Source organism: Hyaena hyaena, unplaced genomic scaffold (genome assembly GCF_003009895.1).
Source record: "Hyaena hyaena isolate Hyena2069 unplaced genomic scaffold, ASM300989v1 scaffold_177, whole genome shotgun sequence".
NCBI lineage: Eukaryota > Metazoa > Chordata > Mammalia > Carnivora > Hyaenidae > Hyaena > Hyaena hyaena.
The window spans coordinates 1,106,833-1,125,153 of record NW_024080810.1 but is presented as its reverse complement, the minus strand read 5'-3'; the positions used below and the strand labels follow the sequence as shown (position 1 = coordinate 1,125,153).

Sequence of the window (18,321 nt, the reverse complement as noted above, 5' to 3'; positions counted from 1 at the left end):
AGGATAATCACCAACCATGAGCTTTCATATTTTCCAAGGGTCTCTGTTCCTACATCATTTCTGTATTAAATTCAGTGAGAAAAATCCAACTAAAAAGTAAGCTCTTTATGCAGAAACAAGGTATCTTGGTACCAAAATAGTTCATGTTTTGTTATGAAACACTAGCAGAGAAAAACAGGGAAAATCCTGGCATGCTTTTACACATAATCAAACCATGACCCATCCACACATGGGTATGAAACTGTGCCACGTAGACAAAAGGACCCATGGGGACCCTGGCCACTGAGCTTTCTAAAGAGCAGCAGCCACTATAAAGGTCACATTGTGATCCATTCTCATCTATGTGCAGATGGTCCCTGCCAGTGAAGTGGAGAGAGAAAGCAGGGAAGAGAGAAGATTATCACAATAATTGTGTGAGGTTGGGAGACCCATTTCTAGACCAGTCAGGCCAAAATATTGATTTCCTCAAATCATCCACGTAATTCTTTTTGTTGTCTACTTACCTTTGCCTATGTAGGCATGTCTCATGAGAAAGCAAACTACAAAAGGGCTTGAAGCTGAAGACATTCAGTGGCTGTCCTTTATTTTCTATGTTGCTTATGTATTGTCATTAAGGAGTATTACATTATCCTCTCAGTGTAATTGTGTATCTTCACTTAATCCTTTACCAAAAAAAGTTTAGTTTGTCTTCTATAATAATAGAACTAGATTAGAAACCTACTCTGTACTTATTAGGAAAAGCTTTGGCTGTGATTTTCTCCAGAGTTAGGGAACTGGTATATGGGGTTTTAATGCAACCAAATTGCTCTGTATTTTTAAACCCAGTGATTGTACTCCCAATTGTGTTATAATCCTCCCCCTCTCTGCTCAAGAATATGCATTTTAATTTCCAGAGTATAGTTTCATGTCTTGTTATTTTGTAAATATAAAGTAAATATTTAAGTTGGAGTCTAATCAAAACCAAATGCTTCAGTGCAAGCAAGTAAAATCTGTCAACTCACATCCCGCATAAATTCCCCCTGGTGCACAGGAGGGATGGCGCCTGACTGGCATGAAAACCAGATTTTATGTGCTCTTTCAGGGAAGCCAGTTAAAAGGTCCAGGTACCTACAGCTTTCATTCTGTTGCTTTTACCTAGTCAGTTAACTAAATAAATTATGGACCTAGAAATCAAAACCTATTAAAATATTGCTTTATTTTAGTTATGAAAATAATTTGTTTTTAAATTTTAGCAATACAGACTTTTGTAGGCATCTAAGACAAAATGTCAGTCTCTACCTCTCCACCTCCCCTTCCCCCACCCCTTCCCCCCTACCCTTTCCCCCTCCCCCCACTCACTTCCCCCCTCTCCCTCTCCCTCCCTTTTCCCTGATGTTAATCTCCACTGCTGACTTTTTGGAGCATATCTTTCCAGATACTCTTATGCCTATATTGACATTGACACATATGCTTTGATAATAAGTCAACATCCATCACCGCACAGTCCTTTGTCTTATAATGAGAACTTTAAGATCTCTTAGCTTAGCAACTTTCAAATATGTAACACACTATTACTAACTATAGCTACTGTCTTGTAAATTAACCCCCCCCCCCCCCAAGGCTGATCTTTGTTAAGTTCTTCATTCTGCTTACTTTGGGTTTCATTTCTTCTATTTACAGTTCCTTGAAGTACAAAGGTTGGGTATTTATTTGAGATCTTTCTTGTCTTGATGTAGGTAGGCATTTAGCTCTAGAACTTCCCTTTTAGAACTGCTTTTACTACATCCCATAAGTTTTGGTATGTTGTATTTTCACTGTTGTTTGTCTCAAGTTATATTCTGTGCTCCCTTTGATTCATGGTTCAAGAGAACATATCTGTGAATTTTCATTTTATATTTATATTTATTATTGTATTTATATTTATAAATATATAAAAACATTTATATATTTATATTTGTGAATATCCACATATTTGTGCATTTTTGTTTTATAATTGATTTCTGGTTTTATACCACTGTGAGATGCTTGATATGATTTCAGTCTTCTTAAATTTATTAAGGTTTATTTTGTGACCTAACAGCTAATCTAGCCTGGGAATGTTCTTGTGTACTGAGAAGAGTTTGTGTTCTGTTGCTTTTGGATGGAATGTTCTCTCTCTCTCTCTCTCTCTCTCTCTCTCTCTCTCTCTCTCTGTGTGTGTGTGTGTGTGTGTGTAGTCCATCTGGTCTAATGTGTCATTTAAGGTCATTGTTTTCTTTATCGATTTCTCTGTCTGGATGATCTGTCGATTGATGTAAGTGGCATAATAAAGTCCCTTACTTATTGTATTTTTTATTTCTCTCTTTAGATCTGTTAATATATGCCTTCTATATTTATGTGCTCCTATGTCATGTGCCTATATATTTACAAATGTAATATCCTTTTGGTGGATTGACCCTTTATTATTACATAATAACCTTCTTTGTCTCTAAGTCTGTTTTATCTGATAGGAGTATAGCTACCCCAGCTTTCTTTTGGTTTCTAATTGCTTGTAAGATCTTTTTCTATCCCTTCACTTTCAGTCTGTGTCCTTATATCTGAAATGAGTCTCTTGTTGGCAACAAAAATCCAAAGATGGATTTTTTAATCCATTCATCCACTCTGTCTTTTGATTGAAGGTTTTAGTCCACTTACATTTAAACTATTTATACATATATGCTTATTTCTCTATCATTGATTGTTTCCTGTTTTGTAGTTCCTCTCTTTCTTTTTCTCTTCCTTTGTTATTTGATGCTTTTCTGTAGTGGTATATTTCAATTTTGTTTCTTTTTTTGTGTGTGTACCTAGAATAGGTGGTTACCATGAGGCTTACATAAAACAGTTTATAACAGTCTGTTTTAACTTGATAACAACTTAAGTTTGAACATATTCTAAAGCTCTACATTTTTACTCCCTCACCACCATGAAAACTTTTATGCTTTAGATATCACAATTTGCATATTTTTATCTTGTGATTCTAGTAAATTATTGTAGTTATCATTATTTGAATAGTCTTCTAATCTTCATACTAGTTTTATAACTGATTAACCCATCACCTTTATAACATTAGATTATTTTGAATTTTACCATATATTTACATTTACCAGTGAGATTTACACTTTCATATGTGTTCCCATTAATAGTGAATTAGCACCCTTTCTTTTCAGCTGAAAGCTGTCCCTTTCACATTTCTTGTAAGGCTGGTCTAGTGGTGATGAACTCCTTTTGCTTTTGCCGCTCTGGAAAAGTGTTTATCTCTCCATTTCTGAAGGACAGCTTTCTGGGTTCTTGGACCCTTTTCTGGTACAATGATCATGTGTATAACAGTTATTTGTTGGAATGTTTATTCCCCCTACCTGGTTGTAGGCTCCTTAAATAAGACACTAAATAAATATATGTTAAGTCCTGGAATCACTATATTAAACTTCACCATGATGAAGAGGAGACTGGGAATTCTTTCCTTTTATCTATGTTAAATGTCCTGCCTCTTTCATCTCATGTTCCACTTTGAGTTCATTGGAGCCCCACTTGCCCTGACACATGCCCCTTGGTAAGTTATAATACAATTTGAGTGACTTTGACCTGCACCACCTCAAAATAACCCTTACACTGAAACTCCTATCCAGGGCTTGGGTGCTGTAGTTCTCTCTGTTCTGAGAATCATTTTCTTTGTGTCCCACTATATTGCTTAGGGAGTAATTTTCCCCCCAAATGCTTTGATAATTGAGATGAATGAGTGGGTGAATAAAAGAAGGAAGACATGAAGGCTAGGTAGGTGTGTCAGCTCAGAAACCTCACTGTCTCCCCGTGTGTTTTATCAGCATGTGCCTTCATAAACCTGATTTCACAGTGGAAACGCCATTTATAGTCTCTCCAGGGACCTTCATTGCTTAAGCCAGATATCGTGTTTATGAAAATATTTTTAAAGGAGGTATTCCATCTTGCTTTGTTTTTCTTAAACCTGATTTTTAAGCACCATATCCTATTTTTCACTTAATCTACTTCTGCCTGCTTACATTTACGATCCCCATTACAATCTTTTTTGAGTCTTTGTATATAAATAAGTAAAAATATGCTAACAGCTTTACTTTTTTCAATTTTTCTTCACGTGTTTTGCTTGTTGCAACTTAGTGTGGATTCTATTCTGATAATAATTTTTTAAAATTGATATCCTGTAGTCACATTTATTGCTTGCTAGTTCATAAACAGTTTTATTCACAAGGATTTCATCGTTTGCAAATAATGGCAGGGACAAGGTCAGACAAATTGGTCACCACTCAGAGAAAATCAATATCTCAGCCAAGAATTAAAATGTTATGTCAAGCAGGTATTTAAGGAGTATCTTCTTCCTTATTTATCTTCCAACTAATCCCTTCCTGAAAGAACCCTTATAGGAGATGATTTGCACCACACATTTAAAAAAAATACATAATCAGGAATGCATTTTCTTTTTGTCAAAAACAAGCCATGTGTTTTTAATCCACGCGTACACACACCATAGTTTGACAGCCATAGTCTAGATTTATTGCTCACCTGTGTTTATTTTTCTTCTCAGATGAGTTCTGCACATTTACTAATAAATCATTCAGTGGTACTCCCCATTTCTCACTAATATCAGTGTCAACAAATAATTCCATCTGGAGTATTAAATAAATTAAAGTTTCCATAAAACATGCTGAAATTTATCTCAGTGATTTCAAACAGCTTTATGCGGATTATGCTTATCATCCTATTTGATTCCATAAATAGTAATGACACACTAAAGAGAGGCGTAATAAACACAGCTCAGCCAAAGATGAGTTCACAGGAATGATGAGGGCTAATGATTTTCTAGTGACTGAAAGGTCTAGGTCTTTTTCAGCATATGACTTTCTATGAATTTTGGTCAAGCTAGGTCTCTCATTTCAGAAATGTGTAGATCTCTGTAAGTAAAGATGAAGTTTTGCATGTATCTCTCCTATACTTCAACTTGTTTGGGAATCGTTTATATTCCATACTCTTAATTGTAATGCCCAATATGTTATTTATGTCTGTCAATTAAAAATGTGGTAAACAGTCCTTTTGCTCTGCCCAAACCATTGAAAAAATAAATCCTGACAGGAGCAGTTACATGGGAGGTACCAAGGGGGCCATCCTTGTGTTTTGTAGCATTATGAGTTCTTAACTATGAGGAGAGCTTACCTTCCTTAAATGTCTCCTGGGAGAAATGATAAAATGTCATTTAATATTTTTCTGAAACGACTATCTTCATGAGTATTACAGTAATATAATAATATGCTGTTGAGAACAGTTTTTATTGTGATAGCCTTGCCCATAGATCCAGATTCTTTTTTTTTCCTACTTTTGTAGGAAAAAGCATTTCTTCAAGGATAATTGTAATTGTTTAGGTTTTTTTTTAATGAAATGGATATATTGACACCTTAGTCTCTTTTGAAAACCTTCCAGTTTTTAGTTATAGCTTGCAATTTGTTTTACTCACTTAGAGAGTCATCAGTTGACTTTGTTGTTGTTTAGGATACCTAAATGCAAACATTAACTTTTTTCAATATTTTTACTTTTAGAATATTTTTCTCAGCACTTGGGAGAATATGAGAATGTACTAGCAGCACTTGAAGACCTAAATCTTTCCATCCTGAAGGCAATGGGCAAAACAAAAAAAGTAAGGAAATGTTGGTGCTTATTTTCTATAAAATCTCTTTGAAAAAATTTTCTTGGAAAATCACACCTGTTTCCTAATGTATCAAAAAGTATATATTGATTTTTTTTTTATCACTGATAACTTTCTCAATATTAAATGACCTATTGTAGTCATTCACAATACAGTTAACAAAATATGAGGTGCCAGATACTGTGCTTTTTGCTGAGGACACGAAGATACAAAGAGCTGTTGAAGCAGCTCTTAATCTTGTAGGGAGACAAGTGTGTGAGGAAACCAGTGTGGGACAGCACGACGGAGGGCAGCACGGGATGGAATGCGTGGTTTGCTCCGGAGGCCATGACACCTGAGCAGTTGTGGATGAAGTTAGAGCTAGGGAAAAGAGAAACACCTGGAACAGCACATACAAAGCCCCTGTGCTGGAAAGCAGAACGGGGCAGGCAGAGGGCATTCCAGGAAATCAAGATGGTCTGTAAGGTTAAAGTCTAAAAAACTCAAGAGTGGCATGATGTGAGATGGAACTGGTGTAGTAGAGGGGCCGTAACTTTCATGATTTTGTTGGTGAACGTAAGGATGTGCACCTGCCTCCTAGATGTGAATAAATCAGCCACATTTTAAGCAGAGATGTGGAAATTCATGCAGTCTTTTGGAAAGACCATATAAGATTTAGCTTGGGATTAGGGTGGAGAATGTGGGGAACAGAGTCAAGAAGATAAACGAGGAGGCTAGTTCACTAACCCAGGTGAGAGATGTTGGTGGTTTAAAGGTATTGGCAGGAAATGTGGAGAAAGGGAAAAAAACTGTACACATGTGTGAGATCCTATCAATAAAACTTGGAGAAGGACTGAATATGGGGAATGGAAGGAGAATATGTCCAGGATGAATCCTAGTTTATAGCTCATGTGCCTGGGTGGTGGACCTGCACAGACAGAATGCTGAAAGAAGTCCAGGTTTGAGGAGGTAAGATCATAAGTTGTTTTTATAGACCTACTGAATCCAAGCTGCGTTTGAGACATCTAAGGAAATTCAAGTAAACCATTAGATACAGAGATATGATATGTATCTGACAGGTGAAGTCTAGATTGGACATATGTTTTTGAATTATTAACATTTAGGCAAAGAACTTAAATGACATCATCGAGAGAGAGAGAGAGAGAACGTGTAGTAAAACAAGGAGAGGACCTAACACTGAGCTTAAAGGAACTTCAGCTTTTGTGGGTGGGTGGAGGAGAATGAGTCAGGGATGAGAGTCTGAGAAGGAGTGGGCAGAAAGAGGAGAGGGAATCTGGGAGACTGTAGCGTCCAGAAGTTGGGGAGACTATTCCGATGAAGTACAGAGCAGTCGATAGTGTTGACTGTTATTGAGGGGTGAAGAGAGATGTGAATTACATTTCCCGTTGTTCGTAAATTGCAAAAAGATATGTTAACATCTGAAGTGCATAATAAGAAATAAAAATGTTTAAAGGTCACATGGAATTTCTGGAGAAAGTCAGCAGATTTCTATGTATATCATTAAACTCCACTTGTTCCTGAAGGCCCCTAAAGAAAACTAAAATGAGATTTTTTTTAATGTTTTTTTTAATTTATTTCTAGGAGAGAGAGAGAGAGACAGAGAGAGAGAGACAGCGTGAGCAGGGGAGGGTCAGAGAGAGAGGGAGACACAGACTCTGAAATAGGCTCCAGGCTCTGAGCTGGCAGTCAGCACAGAGCCCGACGCGGGGCTCGAACCCACTAACCGCGAGATCATGACCTAAGCGAAAGTCGGACGCTTCACCGACTAAGCCACCCAGGCGCCCCTAAAATGAGATTTTTTTAATGGAGAAGTTTGTAGGAACCAAAGTTGGAAACTGAACAGCAGATGAGCAAGTGGTTGCTGCTGGCAGCAGATCTCATGCATTTGACGGCTTGGCTTGTAGTGGAAAAGCAGAAAAGCTTGGGGATCTAGCGGCGCTCCTTGGCTCTGGAAAAGGCTGGGAATGGTGGGGCTAAAGTAGAGTGAACTATTGGAAATCTGTGATTCCTTGCTCTTCTCTATGGAGCGGAGCAACTGCCTTTTGATCCAGCCGTGTAGAAAACCTAGACTTGTTCCCTGAAAGGGTGCAAGGGGAGAGTCTCTGCCCTGTCTCTGTAGTTGGGGAAGTCAGTAGAGCTGACATACTAAATAAAAGGACCTCCAGCTTTCTTCCCTCGTTTCACTCCCGGAGGGTTGGCATCCTGCAGGCAGACCTAAGAGCTTGTCTCTGAGAGATTGGTACTATAGGAAGGGCCTCAAGTCTCTCTCATGGTAGGTGGAGCTCCACCTGATCTCCCTCTTCTCCCCTTAGATCCTAAAGGCTTGTCCACAGCCCATCCTTAAAGATGCACAGTCAGCCGCGTGTCCCCAAATTTCTTACAGGAGAGGCAGAGACCAAGACAAGCCAAAAGGGAGAGAGGGAGGAACGAATGAACAGGCAGTACAGGAGGACTGGCTAACAGGAAGATGAAAACTCCCAGTCTCCTCAGCCTCCTCAGAGGGAGAAGAGAAGATATGCTTTCATAAATCAAAAGCTCTTTGAAATTAGAATAAGAGCACAAATAAAAACTTAACAGAATTCTGGAAAATAAATTTTAGAAAGACTCCCCAAAAGTAAAGCAAAAAAGAAAGTATAAGAAAATTGGAGCGTCAGCCTAAGATGTTCTATAATCCAAATAACAAATTCTAGAAAGAGAAAACAGAAATGGCATCTGAATACATTTTCCTTTGACTTGTTAAGGAGTATTTGGAAACTGCTTAAGATTTTACTCCTTGGGACCTTCCCTCCAGAAATGGTAATTCTTTAAAACCTCTGCTTGATGTGGCCGACTTCTCCCCTTGTTTGCTAGGCCTCATCTTTAATTACATGTCCTTAGGGAAATCTTCTCTGCCCACCTTATCCAAAAGAGCTTGTCTCTTGAGTATCTCTTGCTCATTGCTGGCAATAATCAGAATGAGTAACTATGTTTTTTTTAAAATGTTTATTTATTTTGAGAGAGAGAAAGGGTGGGTTGGGACCAGAGAGCTAGCGAGGCTGAGCGAGGCAGAGAGAGAATCCCAAGCAGGCTCCAGCTAGCTGTCTGCACTGAGCCCGATGTGGGGGTTCATCTCACGTCCTGTGATATCATTACCTGAGATTTTTTTAATGTTTATTTATGTTGAGAGAGAGAGAAAGAGAGAGAGAACAAGCACCTGAACAGGACAGAGAGAGACACACACACATAACAGAATCCAAAGCAGGCTCCAGGCTCTGAGCTGTCAGCACAGAGCCTGACGTGGTGCTTAAACTCATGAACCGTGGGATCTGAAGTTGGATGCTTAACTGACTGAGCCACCCAGGTACCCCTGTATTTTATTTTGATTTTTGTTGTTTGTAAGAAGGGAGAAGAGCCCTGTCTTTTTTTTTTTTTTTTTTTTTTTTTTTTTTTTTCCTTTGCCTGGCACATTTTTTGACAAAATGTACTCAGTAAAAATTTGTTGATTGGTTAAATAAAGTGACTTCAATCGATATTCATTCTGCTCTAAAGGTGAAGTAATTTTGCTCCNAGCTTAAACTCATGAACCGTGGGATCTGAAGTTGGATGCTTAACTGACTGAGCCACCCAGGTACCCCTGTATTTTATTATGATTTTTGTTGTTTGTAAGAAGGGAGAAGAGCCGTCTTTTTTTTTTTTTTTTTTTTTTTTTTTTTAAATATCCAGAGCCTGGCACAGAGCCTGACAAAATGTACTCAGTAAAAATTTGTTGATTGGTTAAATAAAGTGACTTCAATCGATATTCATTCTGCTCTAAAGGTGAAGTAATTTTGCTCCTGAAAGAAAAATTGCTCCTAAGTCTATCTAAAAAGAGTTCAGATATTCTTTAATGGGAAGGAAAAGCAAGTGTATAGTTTTTATGTTCTCACAAATTATACTAAAATCATGTTCTTTGTATTTATACAGTGAGATTTTGTGGGATTTAAATTAAGATCAACCTGTTATATTTTGAAGTCTCTTTAGTACAAAAGCCTGTTTTTTAGCACAGACTCTTAAAAATGCATTTGATCTATATAATCATATTGCTTAATCAAGGACAAAAGGATTTTTGTAAATGGTCCAAAATAAAATTAAGAAAGGTTCTTTGTGTGATAGCTCAAAGATGAGTGATATGCAGGAGTTTGACAGTTTTTTCAAGCCACTGTTGCACTGACATCTTCTCCATACTGTCTAGCACAATGAACCCTTCTGAGTGAGAAATTCAGCATTTCTTTTTGAGAATCTCTCTATATTTTTACCCAGATGAAAAGTCCTGTCTCAGTAGGGAGGGCTGACTGTTCTAGGCTTTTATGGAAAGTGAAATGCAAGCCATTTGTGCAGTACATCTGTCTGCTGTGTCAGAGAATGGATAAAATGGATTCCAGCTGCTTAACTTAAACCCCAGGAGGTGACTCGGGACAGATACAGTCTGTCACTGTTATTTCCCCTTCTTCCTCCTCTTCTCTTAACCCAAGCCTTTCTATAGGTCCTCAAGGGTTACCTGGATTATTTTTCAGAATAAACACCATAGGTCAAATTCCAAATGGTCATTTGGAAGCCTTGAAAGTAGCTAAAAACAGAACTCCCTGTCTAGCTTTGGGATTTTATAAAACATTATGGGTTTACCTATTCATTTTTCTTTCTACAGTGGGGTGATAAGCTAACCTACATGATTAGTATGTGGTGTGCTTGTAATCTCAAAGCAAATGTAGAATTCAGATGCTGCAGTTAAAATTTGTATAAACATAAATGGAATTCTGGATTCTCTTAAGCCTTACTGATAAGACCTCAAAAGGAAATGATCATAAGCTAAAGTGAAGAATGATATTCTTAAAGTAATTACTTAGGGTGTATAATTACTTCACCTTGATGAGGGAAGCTGGGAAAATATCCAAAATTAAAATGTATACATATTTTATAGTTTTTATCTGGAAGCTGTTTTTTTTCCAACATGTGCATCCTATAATACATCTTCAGTTATTTCAAGAAAAAAATTAGATGAGTCCTAGCATCATTGGGTCTCTGTTATTCCCTTCTTGAACCTGTCTTTGGGATCTGTGCACTTCTTCATTTCAACCTTCCCATCTCTTCTCTACACCTGTTTCCTTATATTTAGCATCTGGGCTCCCCAGGCTCCATATTCCTTTCACTTGTTAAAAATCACAATTTTGGGGTACACCTCGGTGGCTCAGTTGGTTAAGCTTCTGACTCTTGGTTTTGGCTCAGGTCATGATCTTACGGTTCGTGGGTTCGAGCCCTGCATCGAGCTCTGTGCTGACAGTGTGGTGCTTGCTTGGGATTCTCTCTCCCTCTCTTCCTCCCTGCCCCTCCCCCACTCATGCTGTCTCTATCTGTCTTTTAAACATGTGGAAACGGAATCCCAAAGTAGTTAGTTGATTTATTAATATCACAAAGTTAGATTTAAACCAATTCTCACTTGAAAATTTTTATTTAAGGTTTATGTAGTCCCATTTGGAATATATTGCAAATAAACCATTCCAAGTTGTATTGTGGCACAGAAAATATTGGGTGTTAGATAAATTTGGTCTTTGAAATGATTGAAGTCTTCGAAATTTAGTTGTTGATCAGTAAAGTCTGGAGACTTCTAGCTTCCTTGGTTATTTTCAACTTCATTTTAAGCAAATGAACAAATAGATTTCCAGAGCTTTATGTAATGTGAAGAAATTATAGACAGAAGCAGATAACTAAATGTTGAATTAACAATTTAATGCTAAAATCAAATATAGATGGTGTATAAGTGAAGTTCTAAGCAAAGAAGTTCCGACATTTTAAAATACATGGTCTAATGCCACAGGGATAGATGGAACGTTAACTAGAATACAGTGGAAGTTATCTCAAAGAAGAGATACTTAGCTTTTTATTTGGAGAGTGGAGTATATCCAAACAAAGGCTAAGATACCAAAAATCAATAAGCAGAAATATTGGTGGCCTTCTGAGCTCTGGATAGATTTATACAAGATCTGAAAATATCTAAATAGGAGGCCACCTGATTTTTTTTTTTCCCCGAGAGCTGACTATTCTGGAACTATTTCTCCATTTTTTTTAATCCACTCACTAAAATGCCATATTTACCATTTGTTAAATACTTATACTTGGATCTGTGCCCAAGCTCACTGCCCTGTTCCACTTATAAAACTATATTGTCTAGTATTGTTAAAATGTTTTCTTAATTTTTGAATACTTGGGTATATACGAAATTGTGAAAATCCAAATCTACACTTACGATTCTTCTTTTCCAAAGAGTTATTTTTCTGTCTTGCCATTTTTATGTAAGTTTCTGTTGTTTTCCAGCTTTAAGGAAAAACTGTGAGAACTTTTGTGGATTTACATTAAATTTGTAACTTTAAGAGAACTGTCATCTTGATAATATGCCTTCCCCTGCAGCTGCATACGTACTTCTCCATTTATCCAAGCTTCCTTTTGGGTCTCATTAAGTTTTTTTATGATACTTCGTATAGTTTCAGAGCACATCTTGGTAAATCAATTCACAGATGTTTTGTGTTTCTGTTGCTTTTATAATTGGCCTGCCTCTCCATATTCCTAACAATATTGGTGGTATATTGAAAAATGATTTTTTTGTATATAAATTTAGTAACTAGGTTAGCTACCATCCTGAGTAGCTGCTGTGTCATGTCATTTATCTTCCATTGCTGACAGTACGAGTTTGAACATTGAGACCCATGGTCACTTACGGGAAGAACCAAGCCATCTTCTCTGTCTCCCCTCAAAGCCAACTAATCTCTACTTAGTCTAGCTCTCTGACTCACCTCCTCCCATTTCTCTGAACTGAACCTTGAAGCTGTACCTAATGCCTGTTGTTATGTAAGATTTCAGATTCTTCTTCAGTGCTGCAAGGCCATACTAAATTATGACTACACACTTTAAAATCTTATATCGCAGAGGAACAAGATAATTTTCCATAATACCAAATAAAACTTTTAAGACTTCGTCACAAAGTACTACAAATACAAACTAGTAAAACGTTAACAGATTCTCTATTTTATCAGAAGAGGAAAAAATGAATAATAAAATAGTGAATAAAATGTATTTAATTAATTGCTGGTGCATCAGGCTATGAATAAACTTGACATTCAAAAATGAGAGCTCCATGTTAACTTAGTGATCAGATAAAACTTAGGGAGGAGGTAGGAATTAAGTGAGTGTCACAGAAGGGGCAAGATGTTAAGAGAGAAGGAAGATAGAAGAGCCTGCAGATATCGGCCCTCCTTTGACCTTGTAAGTGGGTAGCTGGGGACTGGTTCAGCCAGAGGCCCTCGTTCGTGTCTAGATAAGGCTATGGTTTATCAGTGGTTAGGATCAGGTCATGCTGACTGCAGTTGGTCACAGTTCACCTTATTTACTATTTCTTGAATGCGTGTATAAAAACTAAGCAATGGTCTTGCAAATAATCTTGAGAGGATTTAAAAAAATTCAACAAATTCCTAGACGTGTGTCAGAGGCCCCAGGTAAACCTCCAGTGCACCCCCAAATCCACAGGGATCCCTGTAATCACTATTTTTTATGATCACTTTCCATTTTCAGATAATCTTCCCAATCCTCCCAATCCTGCACCCCTTTCCCGACCCCAACCTGAAGTAAGATATAATGAGAAATTATTGTATCATGTGTCATGTACCTATGGTTTTGCATAGCTCTTTATTTTCTTCAAGGAAATCTTTTTAGAATTAATCACTCTTAAATTGCTAACTGGAACACTTAATTTCTTGACAGAAATTGATAGTTAATTATCTACTTAATAAAGTTAAAAGTACAAAGTACACTCCTTTATTTAAACAGAAAAGCCGGTTTATTTTGCCTAAAGATATAGTTCTGAACTACCATTGTCTTTGGGAAGTTATGGCCCTATTTCTGAAGAGTTGATCTTTGACATGTTCAGAGCTAGCTAAGGGAAAGAGAAGTTAATGCAGACATATCTAGGGAGATACACAGCACAGCATGTGATTCTGTCATGAGAATCACATTTGAAAAGATTCATTTATTTTTGCCTGAAGTGGAAAAGCACAGAGGGAAAGATTAACAATTGCTCTGTGTTGTATTTCTCGATATGACAGACATCAATTATTATCATGCCATTGTTGTTTCTCTTCGTTTGCTGTTACAAAACAAATACTAACTGTTATTTGGGGATTATTTATTTTTGCCAAAGTCCTTATTTCAATAGCATGTGCAAAAACCAGACAAATGTGTTACACCTGTGCTTCCTGTGTGGTGACAGGACAAGAACGCTCGTGTCCACATAGTACTGTCTGTCCCCCATGGAGTGATTTCTTTAGTGATCTGACAGTTGTGTACTAACACGTGACCTGTAGCTCTCACAGCCTCCAAGTTTGCAGTATGATCTGGGACCTCTGGTACGGTGACACAAGTGACACACTCGTAGGGTTTCTCTGGACCTGGACAAAACTAGGTTTGAACTTCTATTATGGATTATATTCACTTTTTAAGAGTGTCAACTGCCAAGTCGCCTGACCTCTGGCAGTATGGGAAGGAGACTGTTTTCTCTAATTACACATGTACTACTGGCTATGTGCTACTCTGTGAGATTGAATATCCGTTCAGTCAACCTTAGCTTTTCTTTTTGAACCAAAATTATAATAATACTATATCTGATATTTATTGATTACCACTTGGCAAAGACTATACTAAATGCTTTTTAAACTTTTTTAATCTAATATTTTATTAGGTAGATTCTGCTTTGTTCTTTAAGTATATAAAGAAACTGAGGCCAAAGAAAGTTAGGTCACTTCCTCAAGGTCAAAAATCTCATAATCCCTGTAAATTTCTTCCTGGACCTTCTAAGTTTGAAGCTCTCATCATTTGTAGCCAATTTCTTGAAAAGATGACAACAATCATGGTTGGTTGGAGGGAACAAAAATATTTTAAGACTTGTTAGTTGTAATAGTTACCTACTACTGTGTAACAAATTTCTCCTTGGAGAAATTTGCTATATGAGTTAATATAGCAATTAACTCATGCAGTTTATGAGAGTCAGGAATCTAAGAGTTGCTTAACTGGGTGATTCTAACTCTGATTGTCATGAGGTTATGGTCATGTTTTGAGATGGAAATGTCTAACATCTCAAGGTGATTTAGTAGTACTTCTTAGCAGCTATTGGCACAGTCAGTTAGTTCCTCATCCTGGAAATTCTCCACAAGGGTGCTCCTGTGACAGGGAAGCTGGCTTTCTCCAGAGCAAGCCCTCATAGAGAAAGAGACAAAGAGAGACCAGCAAAGAGACAGAGACACTAAGACGAGAGTGAGACTAGAGTTACAATATAACCATGGCAGTAACATCCTATCACTCCTATTACATTCTGTTCACTAGAAGAAAGTCCAGTCTGCACTCAGGAGGAAGAGGATTAAACTCGATTTCTGCAAAGACAGAATCAAAAAATATGTGTTCATATCTTTAAAGCCACCAGTTGTAGTTGGCTTTTAACTGTGTGTGTGTATGTTTCGGGATGGAGTGGTGGAAGGGAATCTTCATTTGGTTTTTTTCTCTTAATATCTATCTCCATTAAAAGATGTCAACTTTATTTCTAAAATCAGCCTACATATCTTTTCCTTGTCTTAGCTGAATATTACAAATGCTGGAAAATAGAATCAGACATGTTTTATCTTTAGAAGGATATCTCAATCCACCATATACAAATGTATACATAAGGAAATAGGTATTAATAGAGCTAAACATGTATAACAAGATAATACATTTTTAAGTTAATATTAAAGATAACTATTCTAAAACAAGCTTTTAAAGAAGTATTTCAAAAATACCAGCTTTCAAAAAATACAGTTTTTTAAACGACTGAAAATCCATGTCTCTTAGGAAAGGCTCAGTTCAGTCACTGATTCCACAGAAATGCCATGCTGGGAAGTGGAAAGGAATCCACGTTTTGCAACACCGGGTTCTCTAGAGGCTCACCCTAGAGCAGAATGGGCAACACAGGTCTATCTGCATTGTGGGGCTTGGAATAGATTTGATGGAAATGGTTCAAACTCCTTAGAGTAAGAATAGAAAATAGGAAAGCATTGCTTTATCCTCCCAATCTGGAAGGTTATCAAGGAGTAAATGTATTTAAGCGGAATGTCAGGATGGAAAGCAGGTCTGTGGGCAGAGATTGGTAGAATATAGTGGGAATGGAAGTCACTTTCAAGAAACAAGTAACACAGGCAAACATGAGAAACCATGCATTTTCATGGAAATTTGGGAAATACAGTGTTTTTGAAGGATAAAGCTATTTTGGATTCCAGTGGGTATTTGCTGAAAGGCAAATTGGCTGGGAAACTTCAGAGTTTAATCATTAAGCAGCAGAGGGCCACTGAAAATTTAACAAAATGGAGTTGGTCACCTGGGGATCAATTCAGTGAGCTCTGCTCTCAAACACACTTATTTGATTTCCCAACTGTGACCTCAAAAATGAGGATAATGTTTACTTCAGTAATAATATTGATCTTTAGTCTTCGAAGGAAAAGTTGTATATATTTTGCCATTTTATACATATTTATGTGTATGTGAATCTGGGTCATCTTTATGAATTCTAGAAAGCACCTCTATTTTCAGCAAGCATTAGTTACTCCACATTAAAAGTAATATAAATGGAACTAAGAGTTTTCCTCATTTTTAAAAATGCCATTCTTGATCTCATTCTCTTTTGGTTATTAATAGTCAGAATGCATTAAGAGACATTAATTAAGAGGCATAGCCAGAATCATGTGTTTCCCTCTTTTTTAAACATTTTTTAATGTTTTACTTATTTCTTAGACAGACAGAGTAGCGGGGAACGGGGGGGTCAGAGAGAGAGGGAGATACAGAATCTGAAACAGGCTTCTGGCTCTGAGCTGACAGTCAGCACAGAGCCCGATGTGGGGCTTGAACCCACGAACTGTGAGATCCTGACCTGAGCTGAAGTTGGACGCTTAACCAACTGAGCCACCCAGGTGCCCCTCAGTTTCCCTCTCGGTGTATATTTTTACATGATTCAGAAGTAGTGGACAAAGGCCACGAATTTTTGGTTTTCGACAACAAACAAAACTGCAGTGATGAAAAATGTCCAGAAAATATTTAAAGATTTTTCTTAGTTTTCTTGAGACTATCAAAATATGTAGGTTTTTGGGGCGCCTGGGTGGCTTAGTCGGTTAAGCGTCCGACTTTCGCTTAGATCATGATCTCACGGTTCATGGGTTCCAGCCCCGCGTCGGGCTCTGTGCTGACTGCCAGCTCAGAGCCTGGAGCCTGTTTCAGAGTCTGTGACTCCCTCTCTCTCTGACCCTCCCCTGCTCACGATGTCTCTCTCTCTCCTAGAAATAAATAAAACATTAAAAAAAATTTTTTAAAAATATGTAGGTTTTCACTCTTCCTCACGTAGTCCTATCGTTTTTCTACATCATCTGAAAATCAGTACTTCAGTAAACTGTGGTGAGAGGTCAATTCACAGGTGTTATCTTGCTTGTGAAAGAGAAATGTCTCGATTTACCTTATGATTCAGTCAAATATGAGCAATAATTATTCTAGCAAATCTTTGTTGACTTCATGATTTCTGGCTTTCAAAAAAATAAGTCACTAAATATTCCACCTATTAAATATCCTTTATATATACATAGAAACAATGTTTAAAATAAAAAAAATAAATATTGTAAATGAAAAAGAAATCATCCATATGGCTATCACCCGAATAAAAGGGCCGTTCTCAGGTTTGGAAGGCAACAAAGATCTGAAGGGGACACACTCTTTAATCCCCATGGTCAAATCATCCTTCTGTTCCAACAAGTTTAGCTCTTTAATATTGCTCTCATCCATTGCCACTGTCCATCTTCTCTTTCCACTCCTGTCTGGGCTGTGTGAGGCAGAGCCTCCATGATTCTCACTGGGATTCTTTGCCACAGACACAGAGTTCATTATTCTGCTTCCAGTGTTGCCTGTAGATCACATCCCACCCTGAAGGATGAGAAATATTTTGCCCAAAATAAGATTTCCCCTTACCCTAAGACCTAAATGGCGAAAACCTTTTAATGGCTCCCCATTGCCCTCAGAAAAAAAAAAGTTGAGATGCTTTGCCCAGAACACACAAGATCCAGCAAAGCTGGGATCTCCTTGCCCACCTAGTACCCCTGGTCATTTCTGTAGTCCCACTTCTTGCCAGTGCTTGAGTGACTTTTGTCCAAGCCATGCTTAGCTATTTATAGTTCTCTGAATCCCTCATGGTCTCTCCCCGACCTGGGCCTTGCTATGTAGTGGTTCTTCTGAGTGGATGAATTCCTTTAACCTCCACAGATTCCTTCTCCGGTCTCCAGTTATCCACTTGCTTTTCATCTGCTTGGTCCCTTAACATCCCTGGTGATGTTATAGGACTCTGCGTAAATGTCACTTGCCCTACGAAGCCTTCCCTAACCCTCAGGAGGAGCGGTGTGCTCTCCAGGCACCTCTTGCACATCCCTATGATTACTCCTGTCAATTCTTACATATCTGTCACCCTCCTGTCTTGAATTCTCTTAAAGTGCTAGGGCTAGTGAAGCTACTCAGTATAATTTTTTTGACTGTATATTCGTTCACTGGAGAGATGGCATTATATTGCTGATTACCGCTAATCACGAATCATCTGG

The 18,321-nt window shown here is 37.7% G+C and overlaps 1 protein-coding gene across 3 annotated transcripts in view; it reads left to right on the top strand.

The window, feature by feature from the left end:
* Window positions 1–18,321, top strand: part of NECAB1 (N-terminal EF-hand calcium binding protein 1) — a 184,409-nt gene that overhangs the window by 83,082 nt on the left and 83,006 nt on the right. For all 3 annotated transcript variants that reach the window (XM_039240593.1, XM_039240592.1, XM_039240591.1), the window contains exon 5: window positions 5,559–5,656. In XM_039240593.1, coding sequence (XP_039096524.1) covers window positions 5,559–5,656 — 98 coding nt within the window. The remainder of the gene's footprint in view (window positions 1–5,558; window positions 5,657–18,321) is intronic.